This window comes from Oncorhynchus nerka, linkage group LG13 (genome assembly GCF_034236695.1).
Source record: "Oncorhynchus nerka isolate Pitt River linkage group LG13, Oner_Uvic_2.0, whole genome shotgun sequence".
Classification (NCBI taxonomy): Eukaryota; Metazoa; Chordata; class Actinopteri; order Salmoniformes; family Salmonidae; genus Oncorhynchus; species Oncorhynchus nerka.
Window position 1 is genome coordinate 92,753,175 of NC_088408.1, and position 21,204 is coordinate 92,774,378.

A 21,204-nucleotide genomic window follows, 5' to 3' on the forward strand; every position below is an offset into this window, starting at 1 on the left:
TCCGGGATTTTTGCTCACCGTTCTTGTGATCATTTTGACCCCACGGGGTGAGATCTTGCGTGGAGCCCAAGATTGAGGTAGATTATCCGTGGTCTTGTAGGTCTTCCATTTCCTAATAATTGCTCCCACAGTTGATTTCATCAAACCAAGCTGCTTACCTATTGCAGATTCAGTCTTCCCAGTCTGGTGCAGGTCTACAATTTTGTTTCTGGTGTCCTTTGACAGCTCTTTGGTCTTGGCCATAGTGGAGTTTGGAGTGTGACTGTTTGAGGTTGTGGACAGGTGTCTTTTATTCTGATAACAAGTTCAAACAGGTGCCATTAATACAGGTAACAAGTGGAGGACAGAGGAGCCTCTTAAAGAAGAAGTTACAGGTCTGTGAGAGCCAGAAATCTTGCTTGTTTGTAGGTCACCAAATACTTATTTTCCACCATAATTTGCAAATAAATTCATTAAAAATCCTACAATGTGATTTTCTGGACTTTTTCTCTCTCTTTTTGTCTGTCATAGTTGAAGTGTACCTATGATGGAAATTACAGGCCTCATCTTTTTAAGTGGGAGAACTTGCACAATTGGTGGCTGACTAAACCCCCCCCACTGTATACATAAAAAAATATATACAAATCGGCCGATTAATCGGTATCGGCTTTTTTGGGGTCCTCCAATAATCGGTATCGGCGTTGAAAAATCATAGTAGGTCGACCTATACTCCTGACACGAATAATAACAACAACAACATCCATACTTAACCCCTCGCAATGATATTATTCACTAGTAACATGAGTCAGAAACCTGCTCTCTTGTGAAATAAAACGTCTCGGTGCTTTCAGCAGATGTTCAGTAATTATGAACCACAGCTATTCACTGCATGTCTGGACACTTCCCCCCCCATTATAACTTAACAGTCAAAATCCATGACAACATGATTAACATACGATAAGAATACTGGAACTGACTCAACACATGGAACAGCAAGGCAATGTAGCTATAATACATTCTTTTAGGATTTTTAGGATTTGAGCCTCGGTTGGATTCCTTCCACAAATCTTGACAGTGGAAAGAATATTTACTTCATATTTTCTATAACAGCAAATACAGCAGCAACCTGATTTGAACATTTTCAAGATGTGTGACCCTGGTACGGCCAACAGAAAGAGAAATTCATGGACACAGCAGTGTGTCTTCCTAGATCTACGTGCTGGTTTTGGCAGGAACAAAGTATCCTAAACAAGTGTAAAAACTGTCACATTAGTGAGACAGACCTTGTAGGGGCATGAAGTTTAGATGGGGAATCAAATGCAGACTGGTTCAAATTTCTATCTCAATTTGTCTTTCCTCGCTTCCTTTTCAACCATATTGGAGGAGAAGGTCCAAGGTCCCTGCCCTCTGACCTTCTTCTCCAATACCTTTTGAGAAAGTGGCAAGGAGATAGGATGTGAGGAATCGACATGAATCGAGACAGAGACTAAGTGTCTCTTAGGGATGTTGCTGCCTTCTAGTTTCCTCATTACCTTGTGTCTCTTCCTTCTTTTTCAGCATCTCAAACACCACAGTCCGCAGCTCGTCTACTGGCTGAAAGAGAGGAAATAGATACCAAACCATCATATTACTAGTTTAAATTAAATAGATACCAAAGTAGGCAGCTCTAAATTTAGTTTAGAGAATTCTTCAGAGGTCTAATCAAACACACACACACAGAGCTAGAGAGAGAGAGGATTGATGTTGCTAGACTAAGATTCCCCATGGTGGGGAAGGAGAGAATGATAAAAGAAAAACAGAGCAGAGAGGGATGAGAGTAGTTTTCACCTGTAGGAAGACTAGGCCTGCCTCCTAACAGGGGCAGCAGATAGAGAGGCATGGGGAATAGATGGAGAGGTAGAGGTATAGAGAGAGCGAGGGGTGAGGTAAAGGGAGTATGCTATACCTCTAACACCACTCGTACAGCCTCTTCAAACAGCGGCAGCACCTCCAGGTTGCCCTGGCGCTCCATCAGACGGGCCTGGCAGATCCAGTACTTGGAGAACTTCTCGGCCATGGGCACAGTGGACAGCATCTCCTGCACCTGGGAGGACTGGCAGCCCTGTAGGGGGTGGGGGAAACAGTCAGAAACACAGAAAGTCAGACACAGGAGCAGTCAGTCAGACACAGGAGCAGTCAGAAACATAGATGGCGTCGATAGAGAGCAGCCGTGCTTCTAGCCCCTTGGCCACTCTGCTTGCCTAATAATGTAGGAAATAATACAAAGTAAATACCGCAAATGTTGTGTTATTACATACAGCCCGGGAAGAACTTTTGGATATCAGAGCGGCGGTAACTCATCATATATCTTTATGTACATATTCTTTATCCCCTTAGATTACTTGTTGGTTATTACTGCATTGTCGGAACTAGAAGCAAACATTTCGCTACAGTCGCATTAACATCTGCTAACCATGTGTATGTGACAAATAAAATTTGATTTGAGGAGTACAACTTTCCCAAATCGTACCCTTTGTTCGTACCCCCCCAGGCAATTGAACTGATTCCAAAGGCTGATCCAAAACATTACCAGTGGAGAAGACGTACTCCAAGTAAACTTCTAGTCCCACTCAGGGGGCGCGCATACCACCCACAACTTCAGAGTATATTACTAAATGTTCAGTGTCTGGATAATAAAGTTGACGAGCTCAGGGTGAGGATTTCCTTCCAGAGAGACATCAGGGATTGTATCATACCGTGGATAGATGGGAGCAGTCGCGCGAACCACCGCATTTAACCATGGCAAGGTGACTATGAATATGGCCGAATACAAACAGTGTAGTTATTCCCTCTGTGATAAAACAGGCTAAACATCAGTATAGACAAAGCAGAGTCAGACACAGAAAAAGTCAGAGACATTTAAGTCTGTTTACCCAAATCTTTAAGGCTGTTAACAAATTACAAAAAATATTAGGTGAGCTATTATCAGTAGCCTACAGCTAATGATGGCCAAATGTGCTATTCAGTAAAGGGGGGCCATCAGGCAGACCACGCTGGAAAGATGAGGGGTCAACCAACTCTTCTGTTTGGTCTCAAGGTTTACAGTGTGTGTTGGAACAGATCAAACAACAAAAAGTAGTGAGGTTATGTCCAAATTATCTTGGCTTCCTCCCAAAGTATGCAAGTGTTCCCTTCCCTTTCACTGACTTGAAAGGAAACGAATGGCATCACAAATGTGGAAATAACCGCACACTTCAGGTGAAAGGAGATATCGTGACGCACACCTCCTTTCCAGGACAACCACAGGTCATGTTACTAGACTGGAAAACAGAGAGCAGAGACAACCATAGTCAGTTTACAATATCATGGGATGTGGGACCACATCCATTAACTTTTTTGAATGGTCTTCAAGCAAAAAAACACAAAATGGCTCGTCACTTTCCCATCGCATTACTGTAAACAACTTAACGGCTTCAAAATTGCTACGGGAAACTATGTGACCTTCAGGAAGTTCTATTCATGCCAGGGCTGGGAATTGCCAGGTACCGAACAATACAAAACTTATCCCAATTATATTACGATTTGATGTTCCAAACATATTGCTCACCATATGTCTGCTGCAAAGGGACAAGAGAGCCATGAGAAAATGTCTTTTGATAAGTCATGGAAATAAGTGCTGAAAAGAAAATGGGCTCACTATTTAAAAAGAAGATGGAGAACAAGCTATGAAGGAAACATTTTGGTGCAAGTACAGCCAACTAGCGCAAAAAACATATTGAAATATATAATCAAATGGATCATTTATGGATCATGTTCCCCCTCACTAATCTTGCTACGAGAAATTAAAATCGCACACCTCACACAAAATTCCTCCATGGCAAGAAAACCAAGGGGAAGTCCATCAGGTGACGTTAGTAGCCCTAGGTTATCTAAATTCTGCAAAAAAAATAAACATCCCCTTTTCAGGACCCTGTCTTTCAAAGATAATTAGTAAAAATCCAAATAGCTTCACAGATTTTCATTGTTTATTTGATTTTTTTTATTTAACTAGGCAAGTCAGTTAAGAACTAATTCTTATTATCAATGACAGCCTAGGAACAGTGGGTTAACTGCCTGTTCAGGGGCAGAACGACAGATTTGTACCTTGTCAGCTCGGGGATTTGAACTTGCAACCTTCCGGTTACTAGTCCAACGCTCTAACCACTAGGCTACCCTGCCTACTTGTTAAGGGTTTAAACACCGTTTCCCATGCTTGTTCAATGAACCATAAACATTTAATGAACATGCACCTGTGGAACACTTGTTAAGGCACTAACAGCTTACAGACGGTAGTCAATTAAGGTCACAGTTATGAAAATTTAGGACACTAAAGAGGCCTTTCTACGGACTCTGAAAAACACCTAAAGAAAGATGCCCAGGGTCCCTACTCATCTGCGTGAACGTGCCTTAGGCATGCTGCAAGGAGGCATGAGGACCGCAGATGTGGCCAGGGCAATTAATTGAACTTCTACTTTTAAAAATCCACCTCTCTAAAAACAAGTCTCTCACCGTTGCCGCCTGCTATAGACCACCCTCTGCCCCCAGCTGTGCTCTGGACACCATATGTGAACAGATTAGAGGTCGACCGATTAATCGGAATGGCCGATTAATTAGGGACGATTTCAAGTCTTCATAACAATTGGAAATCTGTATTTTTGGGCGCCGATATCAGATTTAAGATTTTCTTTTATACCTTTTATTTAACTAGGCAAGTCAGTTAAGAACAGATTCTTATTTTCAATGACTGCCTAGGAACTGTGGGTTCACTGCCTTGTTCAGGGGCAGAACGACAGATTTTCACCTTGTCAGCTCAGGGGTTCCAATCTTGCAACCGCACAGTTATCTAGTCCAACGCTCTAACCATTGCATTCCACGAGTAGCCTGCCTGTTACGCGAATGTAGTAGAAGCCAAGGTAAATTGCTAGCTAGCATTAAACTTATCTTATAAAAAACAATCAATCATAATCACTAGTTATAACTACTTATCCAGTTTAGCAGGCAATATTAACCAGGTGAAATTGTGTCATTTCTCTTGCGTTCATTGCACACAGAGTCAGGGTATATGCAACAGTTTGGGCTGCCTGGCTCATTGCAAACTAATTTGCCAGAATTTTACGTAATTATAACATACATTGAAGGTTGTGCAATGTAACAAGAATTCGATCATATTAATGACCAAAGGCTCGTATTTCTGTGTGTTATTATGTTATAATTAAGTCTGATTTGATAGAGCAGTCTGACTGAGCAGCAGCAGGCCTGTAATCATTCATTCAAACAGCACTTTTGTGCGTTTTGCCAGCAGCTCTACGCAAGCACAGGGCTGTTTATGACTTCAAGCCTATCAGCCTAATGACTGGTGTAACCAATGTGAAATGGCTACCTAGTTAGCTGGGTGTCCGCCAATACTGTTTCAAACGTCACTCGACTCGCTTTTAGATTTGGAGTAGTTATTCCCCTTGCGCTGCAAGGGCCGCGGCTTTTGTGGAGCGATGGGTAACGATGCTTAGAGTGTGGCTGTTGTCTTTGTGTTCCTGGTTCGAGCCCAGGTAGGGGCAAGGAGGGGGACGGAAGCTATACTGTTACACTGGCAATACTATAGTGCCTATAAGAACATCCAATAGTCAAAGGTATATGAAATACAAATGGTATAGAGAGAAATAGTCCTATAAATACTATATTAACTACAACCTAAAACCTCTTACCTTGGAATATTGAAGTCTCATGTTAAAAGGAACCACCAAATTTCATATGTTCTCATGTTCTGAGCAAGGAACTGAAACGTTAGCTTTTTTACATGGCACACATTTTTACATGGCACATATTACTTTCTTCTCCAACACTTTGTTTTTGCATTACTTAGACCAAATTTAACATGTTTCATTATTTATTTGAGGCCAAATTTATTTTATTGATGTTTTAAATTAAAATAAGTGTTAATTCAGTATCGCTGTAATTGTCAATATTACAAATAAAACTTCTATTTATTTTTAAACAAGCTTTTTTGGTCCCCCAATAATCGGTATCGGCGTTGAAAAATCATAAATCGGTCGACCTCTAGAACTGATTGCCCCCCATCTATCTTCAGAGTTCGTGCTGCTAGGCGACCTAAACTGGAACATGCTTAACACCCTAGCCATCCTACAATCTAAGCTTGATTCCCTCAATCTCACACAAATGATCAATGAACCTACCAGGTACCACCCCAAAGTCATAAACACGGCCACCCTCATAGATATCGTCCTACCATATTGCCCTCTAAATACACCTCTGTTGTTTTCAACCAAGATCTCAGCGATCACTGCCTCATTGCCTGCATCCGTAATGGGTCAGCGGTCAAACGACCTCCACTCATCACTGTCAAACGCTCCCTGAAACACTTCAGCGAGCAGGCCTTTCGAATCGACCTTGGCGGGGTACCCTAGAAGGATATTGATCTCATCCTGTCAGTAGAGGATGCCTGGCTATTTTTAATTTTTTTAAATGCCTTCCTAACCATCTTAAATAAGCATGCCCCATTCAAGAAATTTAGAACCAGGAACAGATATAGCCCATGGTTCTCCCCAGACCTGACTTCCCTTAACCAACACAAAAACATCATATGGCGTTCTGCATTAGCATCGAACAGCCCCCGTGATATGCAGCTTTTCAGGGAAGCTAGAAACCAATATACACAGGCAGTTAGAAAATCCAAGGCTAGCTTTTTCAAGCAGAAATTTGCTTCCTGCAACACTAACTCAAACAAGTTCCGGGACACTGAAGTCCATGGAGAATAAGAACACCTCCTCCCAGCTGCCCACTGCACTGAAGATAGGAAACACTGTCACCACTGATAAATCCACTATAATTGAGAATTTCAATAAGCATTTTTCTACGGCTGGCCATGCTTTCCACCTGGCAACAGCAAAGCACCCCCCACAGCAACTCGCCCAAGCCTTCCCCATTTCTCCTTCTCCCAAATCCAGTCAGCTGATGTTCTGAAAGAGCTGCAAAATCTGGACCCCGACAGATCAGCCGGGCTAGACAATCTGGACCCTTTCTTTCTAAAATGATCTGCCGAAATTGTTGCCACCCCTATTACTAGCCTGTTCAACCTCCCTTTCGTGTCGTCTGAGATTCCCAAAGATTAGAAAGCAGCTGGGTCATCAACCTCTTCAAAGGGCGGGGACACTCTTAACCCAAACTGCTACAGACTGGAGGTCGACGATTAATCGGAATGGCCGATTAATTAGGGCCGATTTCAAGTTTTCATTACAATCAGAAATCTGTATTTTTGGACACCCATTTTGCCATTTAAAAAAAATATATATATTTTTTTACACCTTTATTTAACTAGGCAAGTCAGTTAAGAACACGTTCTTATTTTCAATGACGGCCTAGGAACGGTGGGTTAACTGCCTCGTTCATGGGCAGAACGACAGATTTTCCCCCTTGTCAGCTCGGGGGACCAATCTTGCAACCTTACAGTTAACTAGTCCTTGTGCACTCCACAAAGAGACTGCCTGTTATGCGAATGCAGTAAGCCAAGGTAAATTGCTAGCTAGCATTAAACTTATCTTATGAAAAACAATCAATCAATCATAATCACTAGTTAAGTGCACATGGTTTCTGATATTACTAGATATTATCTAGCGTGTCCTGCGTTGCATATAATCTGACTGAGCATACAAGCATCTGACTGAGCATACAAGTATGCAGGCGTGTAAACATTCATTCAAACAGCACTTTCGTGCATTTTGCCAGCAGCTCTTCGTTGTGCGTCAAGCATTGTGCTGTTTATGACTTCAAGCCTATCAACTCCCGAGATGAGGCTGGTGTAACCAAAGTGAAATGGCTAGCTAGTTAGCGCGCGCTAATAGCGTTTCAAACGTCACTCGCTCTGAGCCTTGGAGTGGTTGTTTCCCCTTGCTCTGCATGGGTAATGCTGCTTCGAGGGTGGCTGTTGTCGTTGTGTTCCTGGTTCGAGCCCAGGGAGGAGCGAGGCGAAGGAAGGAAGCTATACAATTACACTGGCAATATTAAAGTGCCTATAAGAACATCCAATAGTCAAAGGTATATGAAATACAAATGGAATAGAGGGAAATAGTCCTATAATTCCTATAATAACTACAACCTAAAACTTCTTACCTGGGAATATTTAAGACGGATGTTGTGACGACCCTCCCACTCTGTCTGCCTTATTCTCTCTTTGTTGTTTCCTTATTAGGATGCCGGTGGGAGGAGTTGGGAGGGTCGTCAGCTACATGGGAAACACCTGGGCCCGGTGTCTCCCAGGATGAATACACCACTTCCCCATTCATGGAGGAGACTCTCTCCATGCAGACACCTTTATAGATTTTGTGTTTCTTGGTGGTTTTTGAGTTGTTTGCTTTAGCATCTTTTCAACACCCTGCATTATCACATTCGTGCATGCAAAACACTCACTTACAATACTGATTACTGATTACACACACCATTGTATATTTTCCTTAGTTGCTTTAGTTAATAAATATATATTTTGTTACGCCTTATCTCCACGTTGTCTCCCTTTTGTTACGGGCTTTGAGCCGGTTTGTGACAATGTTAAAAGGAACCACCAGCTTTCATATGTTCTCATGTTCTGAGCAAAGAATTTAAACGTTAGCTTTCTTACATGGCACATACTGCACTTTTACTTTCTTCTCCAACACTTTGTTTATGCATTATTTAAACCAAATTGAACATGTTTATTTATTTGTGGCTAAATTGATTTTATTGATGTATTATATTAAGTTAAAATAAGTGTTCATTCAGTATTGATGTAATTGTCATTATTACAGATAAATAAATTTGAAAAAAAAATAATAAATCATTTGATTAATCGGTATCAGCTTTTTTGGTCCTCCAATAATCGGTATCGGCGTAATCGGTCGACCTCTACTACAGAGCTATATCTATCCCACCCTGCCTTTCTAAGGTCTTCGAAAGCCAATTTAACAAACAGATTACCGACCATTTCGAATACCACTGCACCTTCTCCGCTATGCAAACTGGTTTCAGAGCTGGTCATGGGTGCACCTCAGCCACGCTCAAGGTCCTAAATGATATCTTAACCGCCATCGATAAGAAACAATACTGTGCAGCCGTATTCATTGACCTGGCCAAGGCTTTCGACTCTGTCAATCACCACATCCTCATCGGCAGACTCGATAGCCTTGGTTTCTCAAATGATTGCCTCGCCTGGTTCACCAACTACTTCTCTGATAGAGTTCAGTGTGTCAAATCGGAGGGCCTGTTGTCCAGTCTCTCTGGGGGTGCCACAGGGTTCAATTCTTGGACCGACTCTTCTCTGTATTCATCAATGATGTCGCTCTTGCTGCTGGTGAGTCTCTGATCCACCTCTACGCAGACGACACCATTCTGTATACTTCTGGCCCTTCTTTGGACACTGTTTACAACCCTCCAGACGAGCTTCAATGCCATACAACTCTCCTTCCGTGGCCACCAATTGCTCTTAAATACAAGTAAAACTAAATGCATGCTCTTCAACCGATCGCTGCCTGCACCTGCCCGCCCGTCCAACATCACTACTCTGGACGGTTCGGACTTAGAATATGTGGACAACTGCAAATACCTAGGTGTCTGGTTAGACTGTAAACTCTACTTCCAGACTCACATCAAACATCTCCAATCCAAAGTTAAATCTAGAATTGGCTTCCTATTTCGCAGCAAAGCATCCTTCACTCATGCTGCCAAATATACCCTTGTAAAACTGACCATCCTACCAATCCTCGACTTTGGCGATGTCATTTACAAAATAGCCTCCAATACCCTACTCAATAAATTGGATGCAGTCTATCACAGTGCCATCCGTTTTGTCACCAAAGCCCCATATACTACCCACCACTGCGACCTGTACGCTCTCGTTGGCTGGCCCTCGCTTCATACTCATCACCAAACCCACTGGCTCCAGGTCATCTACAAGACCCTGCTAGGTCAAGTCCCCCCCTTATCTCAGCTTGCTGGTCACCATAGCAGCACCCACCTGTAGCACGCGCTCCAGCAGGTATATCTCTCTGGTCACCCCCAAAACCAACTCTTCCTCTGGCCGCCTCTTCTTCCAGTTCTCTGCTGCCAATGACTGGAACGAACTACAAAAATCTCAAACTGGAAACACTTCTCCCTCACCAGCTCACAGATTACTGCACCTGTACATAGCCCATCTATAATTGATCCCAAATAGCTACCTCTTTCCCTACTATATTTATTTATTTTGCTCCTTTGCACCCCATTATTTCTCTCTCTACTTTGCACATTCTTCCACTGCAAATCCACCATTCCAGTGTTTTACTTGCTATATTTCATTTACTTTGCCACCATGGCCTTTTTTCCCCTTACCCCCCTTATCTCACATTGTATATAGACTTATTTTTCTACTGTATTATTGACAGTATGTTTGTTTTACTCCACGTGTAACTCTGTTGTTGTATGTGTCGAACTGCTTTGCTTTGTCTTGGCCCGGACGCAATTGTAAATGACTGTTCTCAACTTGCCTACCTGGTTAAATAAAGCTGAAATAATAATAATATATATTTTTTTATGTCCTCACTGACGCCTAAGACAGCGCTACAGGGAGACAGGACGGACAGCTGATCGTCCTCACAGTGGCTGACCACGTGTAACAACACCTGCACAGGATTGGTACATCCGAACACCACACCTGCGGGGCAGGTACAGGATGGCATCAACAACTACCTGAGTTACACCAGGATCGCACAATCCCTCCATCAGTGCTCAGACTGTCTGCAATAGGCTGAGAGGCTGGACTGAGGGCTTGTAGGCCTGTTGTAAGACAGGTCCTCACAAGACATCATCGGCAACAACGTCGCTGGACCAGACAGACTGGCAAAAAGTGCTCTTCACTGACGAGTTTTGTCTCACCAGGGGTGATGGTTGGATTTGCGTTTATCGTAGAAGGAATGAGCGTTACACCGAGGCCTGTACTCTGGAGGGGGATCAATTGGGAGGTGGAGGGTCCATCATGGTCTGGGGCGGTGTGTCACAGCATCATCGGACTGAGCTTGTTGTCATTGCAGGCAATCTCAACGCTGTGTGTTACAGGGAAGACATCATCCTCCCTCATGTGGTACCCTTCCTGCAGGCTCATCCTGACATGACCCTCCAGCATGACAATGCCACCAGACATACTGCTCGTTCTGTGTGTGATTTCCTGCAAGACAGGAATGTCTGTTCTACCATGGCCAGCAAAGAGCCAGGATCTCAATCCCATTGAGCACGTCTGGGACCTGTTGGATTGGAGGGTGAGGGCTAGGGCCATTCCTCCCAGAAATGTCCGGGAACTTGCAGGCGCCTTGGTGGAAGAGTGGGTTAACATCTCACAGCAAGAACTGGCAAATCTGGTGCAGTCCATCAGGAGGAGATGCACTGCAGTACTTAATGCAGCTGGTGGCCACACTAGATACTGACTGTTACTTTTGATTTTGACCCCCCCTTTGTTCAGGGACACATTAATCCATTTGTTAGTCACATGTCTGTGGAACTTGTTCAGTTTATGTCTCAGATGTTGAATCTTGTTATGTTCATACAAATATTTACACACGTCAAGTTTCCTGAAAATAAAAGCAGTTGACAGTGAGAGGAGGTTTCTTCTTTTGCTGAGTTTATATAGAAATATAGGCCTAAGTAAGTTACTGTTTGAAGACTTAACAGGACGCGTTCTTAAGCCTACAGCTCGAAGGGGTGGTTATACAAGGCTGCTATACAAAGCCTACTAATGATAACGACATTACTTATTCATATTTACACGTTAAGTTTCCTGAAAATAAACGCAGTTGACAATGAGAGGATGTTTCTTTTTTTGTTGAGTTAATGTACATGTCTTACACAACCTGGAAGGGTTGCACCACGAATGAATAGCACCTGCGGAACAATATACCTGTTCCTTCAAGTGTCTTGCTCTCGCAGTGAAGGCAGAGGCTGTGTTCCAAATGTCACCCTATGCCCTACATCAGTGGTTCTCTACTAACCACACCCGACTCACTGAATCACCAAGGTGAGCCATTTGGGGACAGCAAAATTGCAAAACATCTGTGGGTCCCAAAGGAAAGGTTAGAGAACCACCGCACTAAGTAGTGCACTACTTTTGACCAAAGCCCTGTCTGTTATACTAGGCCATTATTCCCTGAATAATAGAAACTACGTCATCTGACCTGACCATGTTTTGGATTAATGGCGACACACAAAGCACAAAACACACAAAGCAACCGGCCAATCAACCTCGAAACACATTGTGTAAGAAGGGCTGGGTCTACATTCAGCTGCTGTGCTGGTCTCTTCCACTGAAACGCACCACCCCATCGGTCCCAGAGGAATGTCACAGAAGGGATCCAGTAACAGTCACTTATCCAGAGCGACTTACAGTAGTGAGGGCATATATTATTGTACTGGTACCCCGTGGGAATTGAACCAACAACCGTTGCATGTTTTACCAACTGAGACACACAGGACGTGGTCTAGACTGGACGTTAGACAGGCAGAACAGTAACTGGAAAAGCAGTGGAAACTAGAGGTCGACAAATTATAATTTTTAAACACCGATACCGATTATTGGAGGACCATAAAAGCCGATACCGATTAAATCGGCCGATTTAAAAAAAAAAGTGTAATAATGACAATAACAACAATACTGAATTAACTTATTTTAACTTAATATAATACATCAATAAAATCAATTTAGCCTCAAGTAAATAATGAAACATGTTCAATTTGGTTTAAATAATGCAAAAACAAAGTGTTGGAGAAGAAAGTAATATGTGCCATGTAAGAAAGGTAAAGTTTCAGTTCCTTGCTCAGAACATGAGAACATATGAAAGCTGGTGGTTCCTTTTAACATGAGTCTTCAATATTCCCAGGTAAGAAGTTTTTAGGTTGTAGTTACTATAGGAATTATAGGACTATTTCCCTCTACCATTTGTATTTCATTAACCTTTGACTATTGGATGTTCTTACAGGCACTTTAGTATTGCCAGTGTAACAGTATAGCTTCCGTCCCTCTCCTCCCTGGGCTCGAACCAGCAACACAACAACAATTAGCGCGAGCTAACTAGCTAGCCATTTCACTTCTGTTACACGAGCCTCATCTTGAGAGTTGATAGGCTTGAAGTCATAAACAGCGCAATGCTTGACGCACAACGAAGAGCTGCTGGCAAAACGCATGAAATTGCTGTTTGAATGAATGTTTACGCGCCTGCTTCTGCCTACCACCGCTCAGTCAGATACTTGTATACTCAGTCAGATTATATGCAACGCAGGACACGCTAGATAATATCATCAACCATGTGTAGTTAACTAGTGATTATGATTGATTGTTTTTTGTAAGATAAGTTTAATGCTAGCTAGCAACTTACCTTGGCTTACTGCATTCGCATAACAGGCAGCCTCCTTGTGGAGTGCAACGAGAAAGAGGCAGGTCGTTATTGTGTTGGACTAGTTAAGGTTGCAAGATTGGATCCCCCGAGCTGACAAGGTGAAAATCTGTCATTCTGCCCCTGAACAAGGCAGTTAAACCACTGTTCCTAGGCCGTCATTGAAAGTAAGAATGTGTTCTTAACTGACTTGCCTAGTTAAATAAAAAACAAATGAGCAAAATCGACACCCAAAAATATGGATTTCCGATTGTAATGAAAACTTGAAATCGGCCCTAATTAATCGGCCATTCCAATTAATCGGTCGACCTCTAGTGGAAACACACTGGTTGCTGGTATGAGGAAGCTAACAGAATTTCTACAGGGTTCATATAGACAGTGACAAGTCAAATTCAAGGACTGTTAACTCAATTTGTAATAGTAAAAAAAAACACCAAAAAAACATTGCAATAGTTCCTACTTGCCACCAGATGGCATTATATCACCATAATCCCATGAAGAATAAAATGAACCTAGTGTTCATCACTCCCTTACAAGTTCTACTCAACAACAATGTTGTTTCACTACTTCTTTACTACGTGTACATGAGGGGTAAAGTCAGTACTGATGATTTTGTCATTTGAGTAGTGATGAGAGTTTAGGGATATTACCTATTCACATTACTACACAATTCTATTTAATTACTATTTTTAATGGGAATTTGGTAATCTACTACTTAATAGCTACGAAAAAGTTTCTTGCTGACGACTGGCAGCTTTAGTGTTGCCGGTCGGGAGAATGTGCGGGTGGGCTGAGTGTTGCCGGTCGGGAGAATGTGCGGGTGGGCTGAGTGTTGCCGGTCGGGAGAATGTGCGGGTGGGCTGAGTGTTGCCGGTCGGGAGAATGTGCGGGTGGGCTGAGTGTTGCCGGTCGGGAGAATGTGCGGGTGGGCTGAGTGTTGCCGGTCGGGAGAATGTGCGGGTGGGCTGAGTGTTGCCGGTCGGGAGAATGTGCGGGTGGGCTGAGTGTTGCCGGTCGGGAGAATGTGCGGGTGGGCTGAGTGAGGTGGGCTGAGTGAGGGGGGCTGAGTGAGGGAAAACGCCATGTGAACGGCCACAACGCCAACAGAGCAACAATCAACCCCCCCAGTTGTTATTGATTTATTTTACCTTTATTTAACTAGGCAAGTCAGTTAAGGACACATTCTTATTTTTCAATGACGGCCTAGGAACAGTGGGTTAACTGCCTGTTCAGGGGCAGAACGACAGAACGCTCTAACCACTAGGCTACCCTGCCGCCCTTCTGCGGTTACCCCAAGTCATTCAACCAGCCTGAAGACGGCTCCAGGCAGATCACAATTGACAGTTGATTTGTCATACATTTTCAATTCCTGTCAATTCATGTAATCTAACCCAACCCATTCCTCTGCCACACCTCATTCAGCAGTTTGATGCAGTCAGCCAGGCACCGGTCCACAGCTTCAACCAGAGACCTGGCCTCAACTTCCTCCTCCATACCGTCCCAGTAAGCCTGAGGAAGGGCCAAGGTGCGCCGCACCCGAGGAGGCCTCACCGGCATGGGGGGACGCTTGTAGGAGATGCCCCTGTTCTCACGCCATTCCTGGAGCTTCTGCCTGAAGACACACACAGAGTGGAATATAAGGTTGTTCAGTAAAATGTTGGCGTAAAGTCAGATGTTTGTAGTCCAATTCAACCACACTATTAAATGAGGTGCTGGGTGGAAAGAATATGGTGGTATAATGGAAAAGACCCAGCACATTCATATGCTACGATACCAACACACATACCTTTTACTGAAGTGAAATGACAATATTATCTTGGTGTTATTTTGTTATTTCAACAAACAAAATCACAGTAGTTATGTGCACTGTGTAATCCAAGGCCTTATTCAACCAGTCTAGAGTTTAATATTTTAAGACTTCAAGTCGTTCTGTATAAGATTGTCTGCTAAAATCACAAAAATTGAAATTTACTATATTCTGCCTCCTAGTACTTATCTAATTGACAATAAAAAAACAAAAACTGACATTCTCTCTTCCTGGGCAGCTGTCATCTTCCTGCGGCCCTCGGTCTTGGGCACGACCCTGGCCTGGTCTCTGGGTGTCTTAAGGCCAACACCAGCCTCCCACCCCACCTCCTCCTGGCCATAGCTGGACTTTTTGGCAGAGCGAGGCACCGTCTGGGGGATCCACACACCACTTGCTGTGCTGCTGTGAGGCCTAGGCCAACACGCCGGAGATGTTGATGAGGGCGATGGAGCATTGGGTTCATTCTTGGTGTCGGTGTCTGCCGACCCGCTCTCCATGTCTCGGTTTTCCTCAGCGCTGCTTTTCTGTCCCATCGCAGCCACAGCTGCATGCATGGCCCTACTCAGAGCAGTGTTCTGCCATTGGCTTCCTGTTATCCCGGTGGAGGCTCGAGAGGCAGCCTTCCATATCCGAGTGCTGGCTCCTGCTCCTCTAGCCTCGGCCCTGTGCTGTGATGCAGCCCTCTGAATATCACCTGGCTTCGTAGCTGCAGTCTTGTGCCCAGGACCAGTAGGGCCTTGGATGATGGGTTTAGGTCCAGTGACAGGTTGTTTCTGCCCTGCTGGTTTACTGGATCTCTCTGGGAGTGGTTTGGAATCAGTCCTGCTCACAGCTTGGCTCCTCCTTTGCCCATTGTCCGCAGCCAAGGCAGTTGTCCTCTGGTTAGTCTCACTCACGCCAGTGAAGGGATTCGTTCTCCTCTGAGTAGTAACTGGTGGCTTTTGGGTCACAGCTGGGACTGGGCTGGTGCTTGGGCATGCTCTGTTCAAGACCAGGGGGGTGAAGGAGACTGATGCTGGAGCAGGGCCGGCTGTGTTGGGCCGCGTGCCGGCTGTGTTGGGCCGCGTGCCGGCTGTGCTGGGCCGCGTGCCGGCTGTGCTGGGCCGCGTGCCGGCTGTGCTGGGCCGCGTGCCGGCTGTGCTGGGCCGCGTGCCGGCTGTGTGGAGAGTGTTAGCGGGTTTCCCAGTAATATTTGACTTTGGTCTGGTTGTGTTGGCTGAATGTGTTCTACCAGCGTTTGCCAGGGGTATGGCTGAGCTAGGGCGTGTGTTGCCGACTTTAACAGCTGGATTAGGCTGGGTTCTGGGTTGGTTGGTGGTGCCTGGGCATCTTTTGGTAGGGACAGTGGATTGTGATCTGGCTGGAGCCGTCTTCAGGCTGGTTGAGTGACTTGGGGCAACCGCAGAAGGCTTTGTAACGCCTTTGAGCACGTTGAGACGTGCGGTACTCGATGCTGCAGAGAGGAGACCGTTGGCGGAGCTCTGTTTGTTGGTGGTACTGCAGAAGGTGCCTGTGGTTTGGGAAACGGCGTTGGCCATCAGAGGTTGAACCTTCACCACTCTCTTTTTCATCTTGAGAGCATTTGGACCCCGGTTCTCTTTTCCCGGGTCCAGCTGTAATTACAAAACAATATCAGTTGATATAGTTAGTAACTATTTCCTGCTTAAAGACACCTCAACGTGTCAGTTAATTAGTATTTTAGATGCCACTTAACAGATGCAGTAGTGAGTACACACTTTTTAATTTAAAAAATGTCCATACTGGTCCCTCGTTGGAATCAAAACCACAAACCTGACATTGCAAGCGCCGTGTCCAATCAACTGAGCCACACGGTACCTACTATAATTCAAGCCTCACTATATAATTGATAGGTTTGCTTTGCGAGAGATGGTGTCAAGGAGAGGAAAGTGATTGGCTACAATACTTACATTATCCTTCACGGTAGACATGGTGATCTGCTTTGCTTTAACGGCATCTCGAAGATAAGGTCTGAAATCAGTCATGTGTGATGGGACATTATTTACAAAAGACTATGGATAAAACATATTGCAACTAGTTAATAGCGTAGGTCTTTCACTCGCTGCAATACAATACCATGTATAGAAAAACAGGGCAATTCAAGAGGGAGCACCAAAATGAATGTGAAAACGTCATTCTCGTTGCCTGATGTCATTATAAATTACATATAATTAATCGAATTTATTTATCAAGCCCTTTTTTTCTCCTTTTACATCAGCCGATGTCCCAAAGTGCCAATAATCATTAGATTATAATATTGTAGAGAACAACGTTAACATACTAGTACTTGACAGTGTTGATGAAATAAGAACGTTCATTTGCTGTGACCGTTACTAGTTTAAACGGCGCCTCTCTTGGTTGTATCCCTTTCATTTAAGGGGTTGTGAGATGGTATCATTTGGAGATGATTCACCTCCAGATCCTTGGCTTTCATCATTTCAGTAAAGCAGAAGCCAAGGGATTCGTAAAAACAGAGGTTACAAATGAGTGGCAAGAGTTGTGGAACAGGAAGAGTAAGGGAAGACACCTGTATAAGATCCAGGAAAAGGTGGGGGCAGGGGGAGAGAGAAGGGAGGAAAGTATAGGTACAAGGCTGAGACTGGGACACACAAGGCTCAATAGTAAGTTGAAAGTGGTGGGGAAACATGATCATCGTCACACCTCTCAGATGGAGACAGTGGAACATGTTCTCTTTCAGTGCCAGAAATACATGAGACAAAGGGAGCGGTTGTTATTAGATTTGAGGAGTAATGGGTGTTGAATAGCCTGGATTAAGTAAACTGCTGGGGAAATCTTCAGGGGATGAAGTATTTAATTATGTATTTTGTTTCCTTAGGGGGAGAAAATTATTGGGTTGGATTTAGACCTTCACTGTCTCTGATCCACGCCCCAGTCCAGTTGGTGGAATTAATGCAGTTTAAAGTTGGTTACCAACCGCCATATAAATCCACAGAATAATAATAATATACAATGCAAACAAGAACCGATTGTCTTCGCGGAGGATGGATATTGCAATTCAGTCCGTTAGGGTTAATCATTTATTTACAAAGCGATTCAGTTTTCTATTCAGCGGATTTAATTTTGAAAAATGCCATGTTTTCACTCACGAACCTGCAGCCACTAGATAGTTTGTCAGTTTGACGTTCGTAGTTAGCGGTTGCCGCGGAGCAATGACCAGATTTTGATCGTAACAATTCCATTAACGCTAAATTCTCAGAGTAAATCTTCGGCAACTTTTAAACCATATATGGTAGAGACATGGGGTTTGGACTATTGTTTGTTTGACTGATGTTGTATAAACATATAGACATTTGTATAAACATTGAATGAATGAATCATCGTATATAGGCTATATAATGGTCAAGAAGATAGCCGTCAAGCCGTGATGATTTCTTACTTTGGGTTTGGTGGCTTCAGTCTTCCTTTTGCTGCTAAGTACTCTATCAACTGCTGCTTGCGCAATTCTGTGAAAGACAAGAAGCAACTTTAAAACAAACCCTTAATTTACTCCTCCACTATTTGGTCAATAGTGGCAACGATAGCTAGCTAGTTAACATTACCATTAAATTAGCTGGCCAACGTCAGACAGCTAGCCCTAGCTGCAACATTGTTGTTCTAACAGGTGATGGTTCTAGCTAGTTACGCTAACGTTACTCGTTTAGGGAGTCAATAAGACAGCCCAATGTCCCAAAAGACTCCAATAGTTTCCTCTGAACTAAGCTAACGTTAGTGTGTACCCTAGCCTATATCTAGTTTTTCCACTGCAACTTGACCGAATGATAAATAAAAAAACGTGTTGTTTACATTGTATTATAACTAGCGACAACTATAGTTAGTAAGCTGAAGAAGCCTGCTAACAAGCTAGCAGGCATTGTTAGCAAGCAAATAATAGAGCTAGCGGAATATTAGTTAATGTTAGCTACACCATACCTTTTTTGTTAAGTTGGGCAACAATTTCTTCCGCGTCCATTGCTATTTGTAATCTAGTCACTTGAGACATGTTATTTTAGTGTAGCTAGCTAAATGTTTCGCTATTTTAGTGGAATACAAGTTATGGTTTGCTAGCGAGCTAACATAAACAAACCGACTTCACCCATTTCGTGGTCTGTTTTGAAATTGCCGGGGCAACGCAACTCTTCTCCCATTGGCTCGTTCAAATATTTGAAAAAAAACCCCACGCCCAATCAGACAGTTACTCCAATGCTTCTTTTAATTCTGTAGGTTTTATATGGATGGTAACATTGAACGTGGTGGGGAACGTCTGACTGGGAGGTGTGATCTTTGTCAGGAGGAGATGATGGAACATGTTCTATTTCAGTGCCAGAAATATGAGACAAAGGGAGCGATTGTTATTAGATTTGAGGAGTAGTGGGGTTGAAGAGCCAGGATTAAGTGCATTTTGGGGGAAATCTTTAGGTGATGTAGTTTTTAATGATGTATTTAGTTTAGTTAGGGAGACGAGATTATTGGGTAGGATTTCAAATCATCCCCTGAAGATTTCCCCAGCAGTTCACTTAATCCAGGCTATTCAACACCCATTACTCCTCAAATCTAATAACAACCGCTCCCTTTGTCTCATGTATTTCTGGCACTGAAAGAGAACATGTTCCACTGTCTCCATCTGAGAGGTGTGACGATGATCATGTTTCCCCACCACTTTCAACGTACTATTGAGCCTTGTGTGTCCCAGTCTCAGCCTTGTGTGTCCCAGTCTCAGCCTTGTGTCCCAGTCTCAGCCTTGTGCCTATACTCCCCCCCCCCCTGCCCCCACCTTTTCCTGGATCTTATACAGGTGTCTTCCCTTACTTCCTGTTCCACAACTCTTGCCACTCATTTGTAACCTCTGTTTTTACTAATCCCTTGGCTTCTGCTTTACTGATGAAGAATTCCATCTCAACATTAGGAATTTTAAGAGCCTGGATGTTCTCTTGATAAGTGAGTGAATTGGACCATTTTCCAGTCCTGCTAAGTTTTCAAAATGTAACAAGTACGTTTGGGTGTCAGGGAAAATATATGGAGTAAAAACCGCTGGTTCTGCTCACACTGCCCTACCCTGTGCTCTGACCTCTTTCTCCCCTCTCTCTCCAGATGAAATCTCGCGTCTTGTGACGGCCGGCCGCCCAACAACCTGCCCGCTTGACCCTATTCCCTCCTCTCTTCTCCAGACCATTTCCGGAGACCTTCTCCCTTACCTCACCTCGCTCATCAACTCATCCCTGACCGCTGGCTACGTCCCTTCTGTCTTCAAGAGAGCGAGAGTTGCACCCCTTCTGAAAAAACCTACACTCGATCCCTCCGATGTCAACAACTACAGACCAGTATCCCTTCTTTCTTTTCTCTCCAAAACTCTTGAACGTGCCGTCCTTGGCCAGCTCTCCCGCTATCTCTCTCAGAATGACCTTCTTGATCCAAATCAGTCAGGTTTCAAGACTAGTCATTCAACTGAGACTGCTCTTCTCTGTATCACGGAGGCCCTCCGCACTGCTAAAGCTAACTCTCTCTCCTCTGCTCTCATCCTTCTAGACCTATCGGCTGCCTTCGATACTGTGAACCATCAGATCCTCCTCTCCACCCTCTCCGAGTTGGGCATCTCCGGCGCGGCCCACGCTTGGATTGCGTCCTACCTGACAGGTCGCTCCTACCAGGTGGCGTGGCGAGAATCTGTCTCCTCACCACGCGCTCTCACCACTGGCGTCCCCAGGGCTCTGTTCTAGGCCCTCTCCTATTCTCGCTATACACCAAGTCACTTGGCTCTGTCATAACCTCACATGGTCTCTCCTATCATTGCTATGCAGACGACACACAATTAATCTTCTCCTTTCCCCCTTCTGATGACCAGATGGCGAATCGCATCTCTGCATGTCTGGCAGACATATCAGTGTGGATGACGGATCACCACCTCAAGCTGAACCTCGGCAAGACGGAGCTGCTCTTCCTCCCGGGGAAGGACTGCCCGTTCCATGATCTCGCCATCACGGTTGA

At 44.1% G+C, this 21,204-nt stretch overlaps 1 protein-coding gene across 3 annotated transcripts in view; it reads right to left on the minus strand.

Moving 5' to 3' along the window:
• The window catches only part of ckap2l (cytoskeleton associated protein 2-like), a 90,512-nt gene extending 71,175 nt beyond the window's left edge, over positions 1–19,337 (minus strand). For 2 of the 3 annotated variants that reach the window (XM_065026844.1, XM_065026846.1), the window contains exons 1-7: positions 19,153–19,337; positions 18,620–18,686; positions 17,133–17,193; positions 15,424–16,817; positions 14,811–15,009; positions 1,925–2,080; positions 1,512–1,572 (exon numbers count right to left, since the gene is read on the minus strand). In XM_065026844.1, the coding sequence (XP_064882916.1) occupies positions 1,512–1,572; positions 1,925–2,080; positions 14,811–15,009; positions 15,424–16,817; positions 17,133–17,193; positions 18,620–18,686; positions 19,153–19,222 (2,008 nt within the window). In that variant the 5' untranslated portion in view covers positions 19,223–19,337. The remainder of the gene's footprint in view (positions 1–1,511; positions 1,573–1,924; positions 2,081–14,810; positions 15,010–15,423; positions 16,818–17,132; positions 17,194–18,619; positions 18,687–19,152) is intronic. The other variant, XM_065026845.1, reaches the window with a different exon arrangement.
• Positions 19,338–21,204: the final 1,867 nt, after the last annotated feature.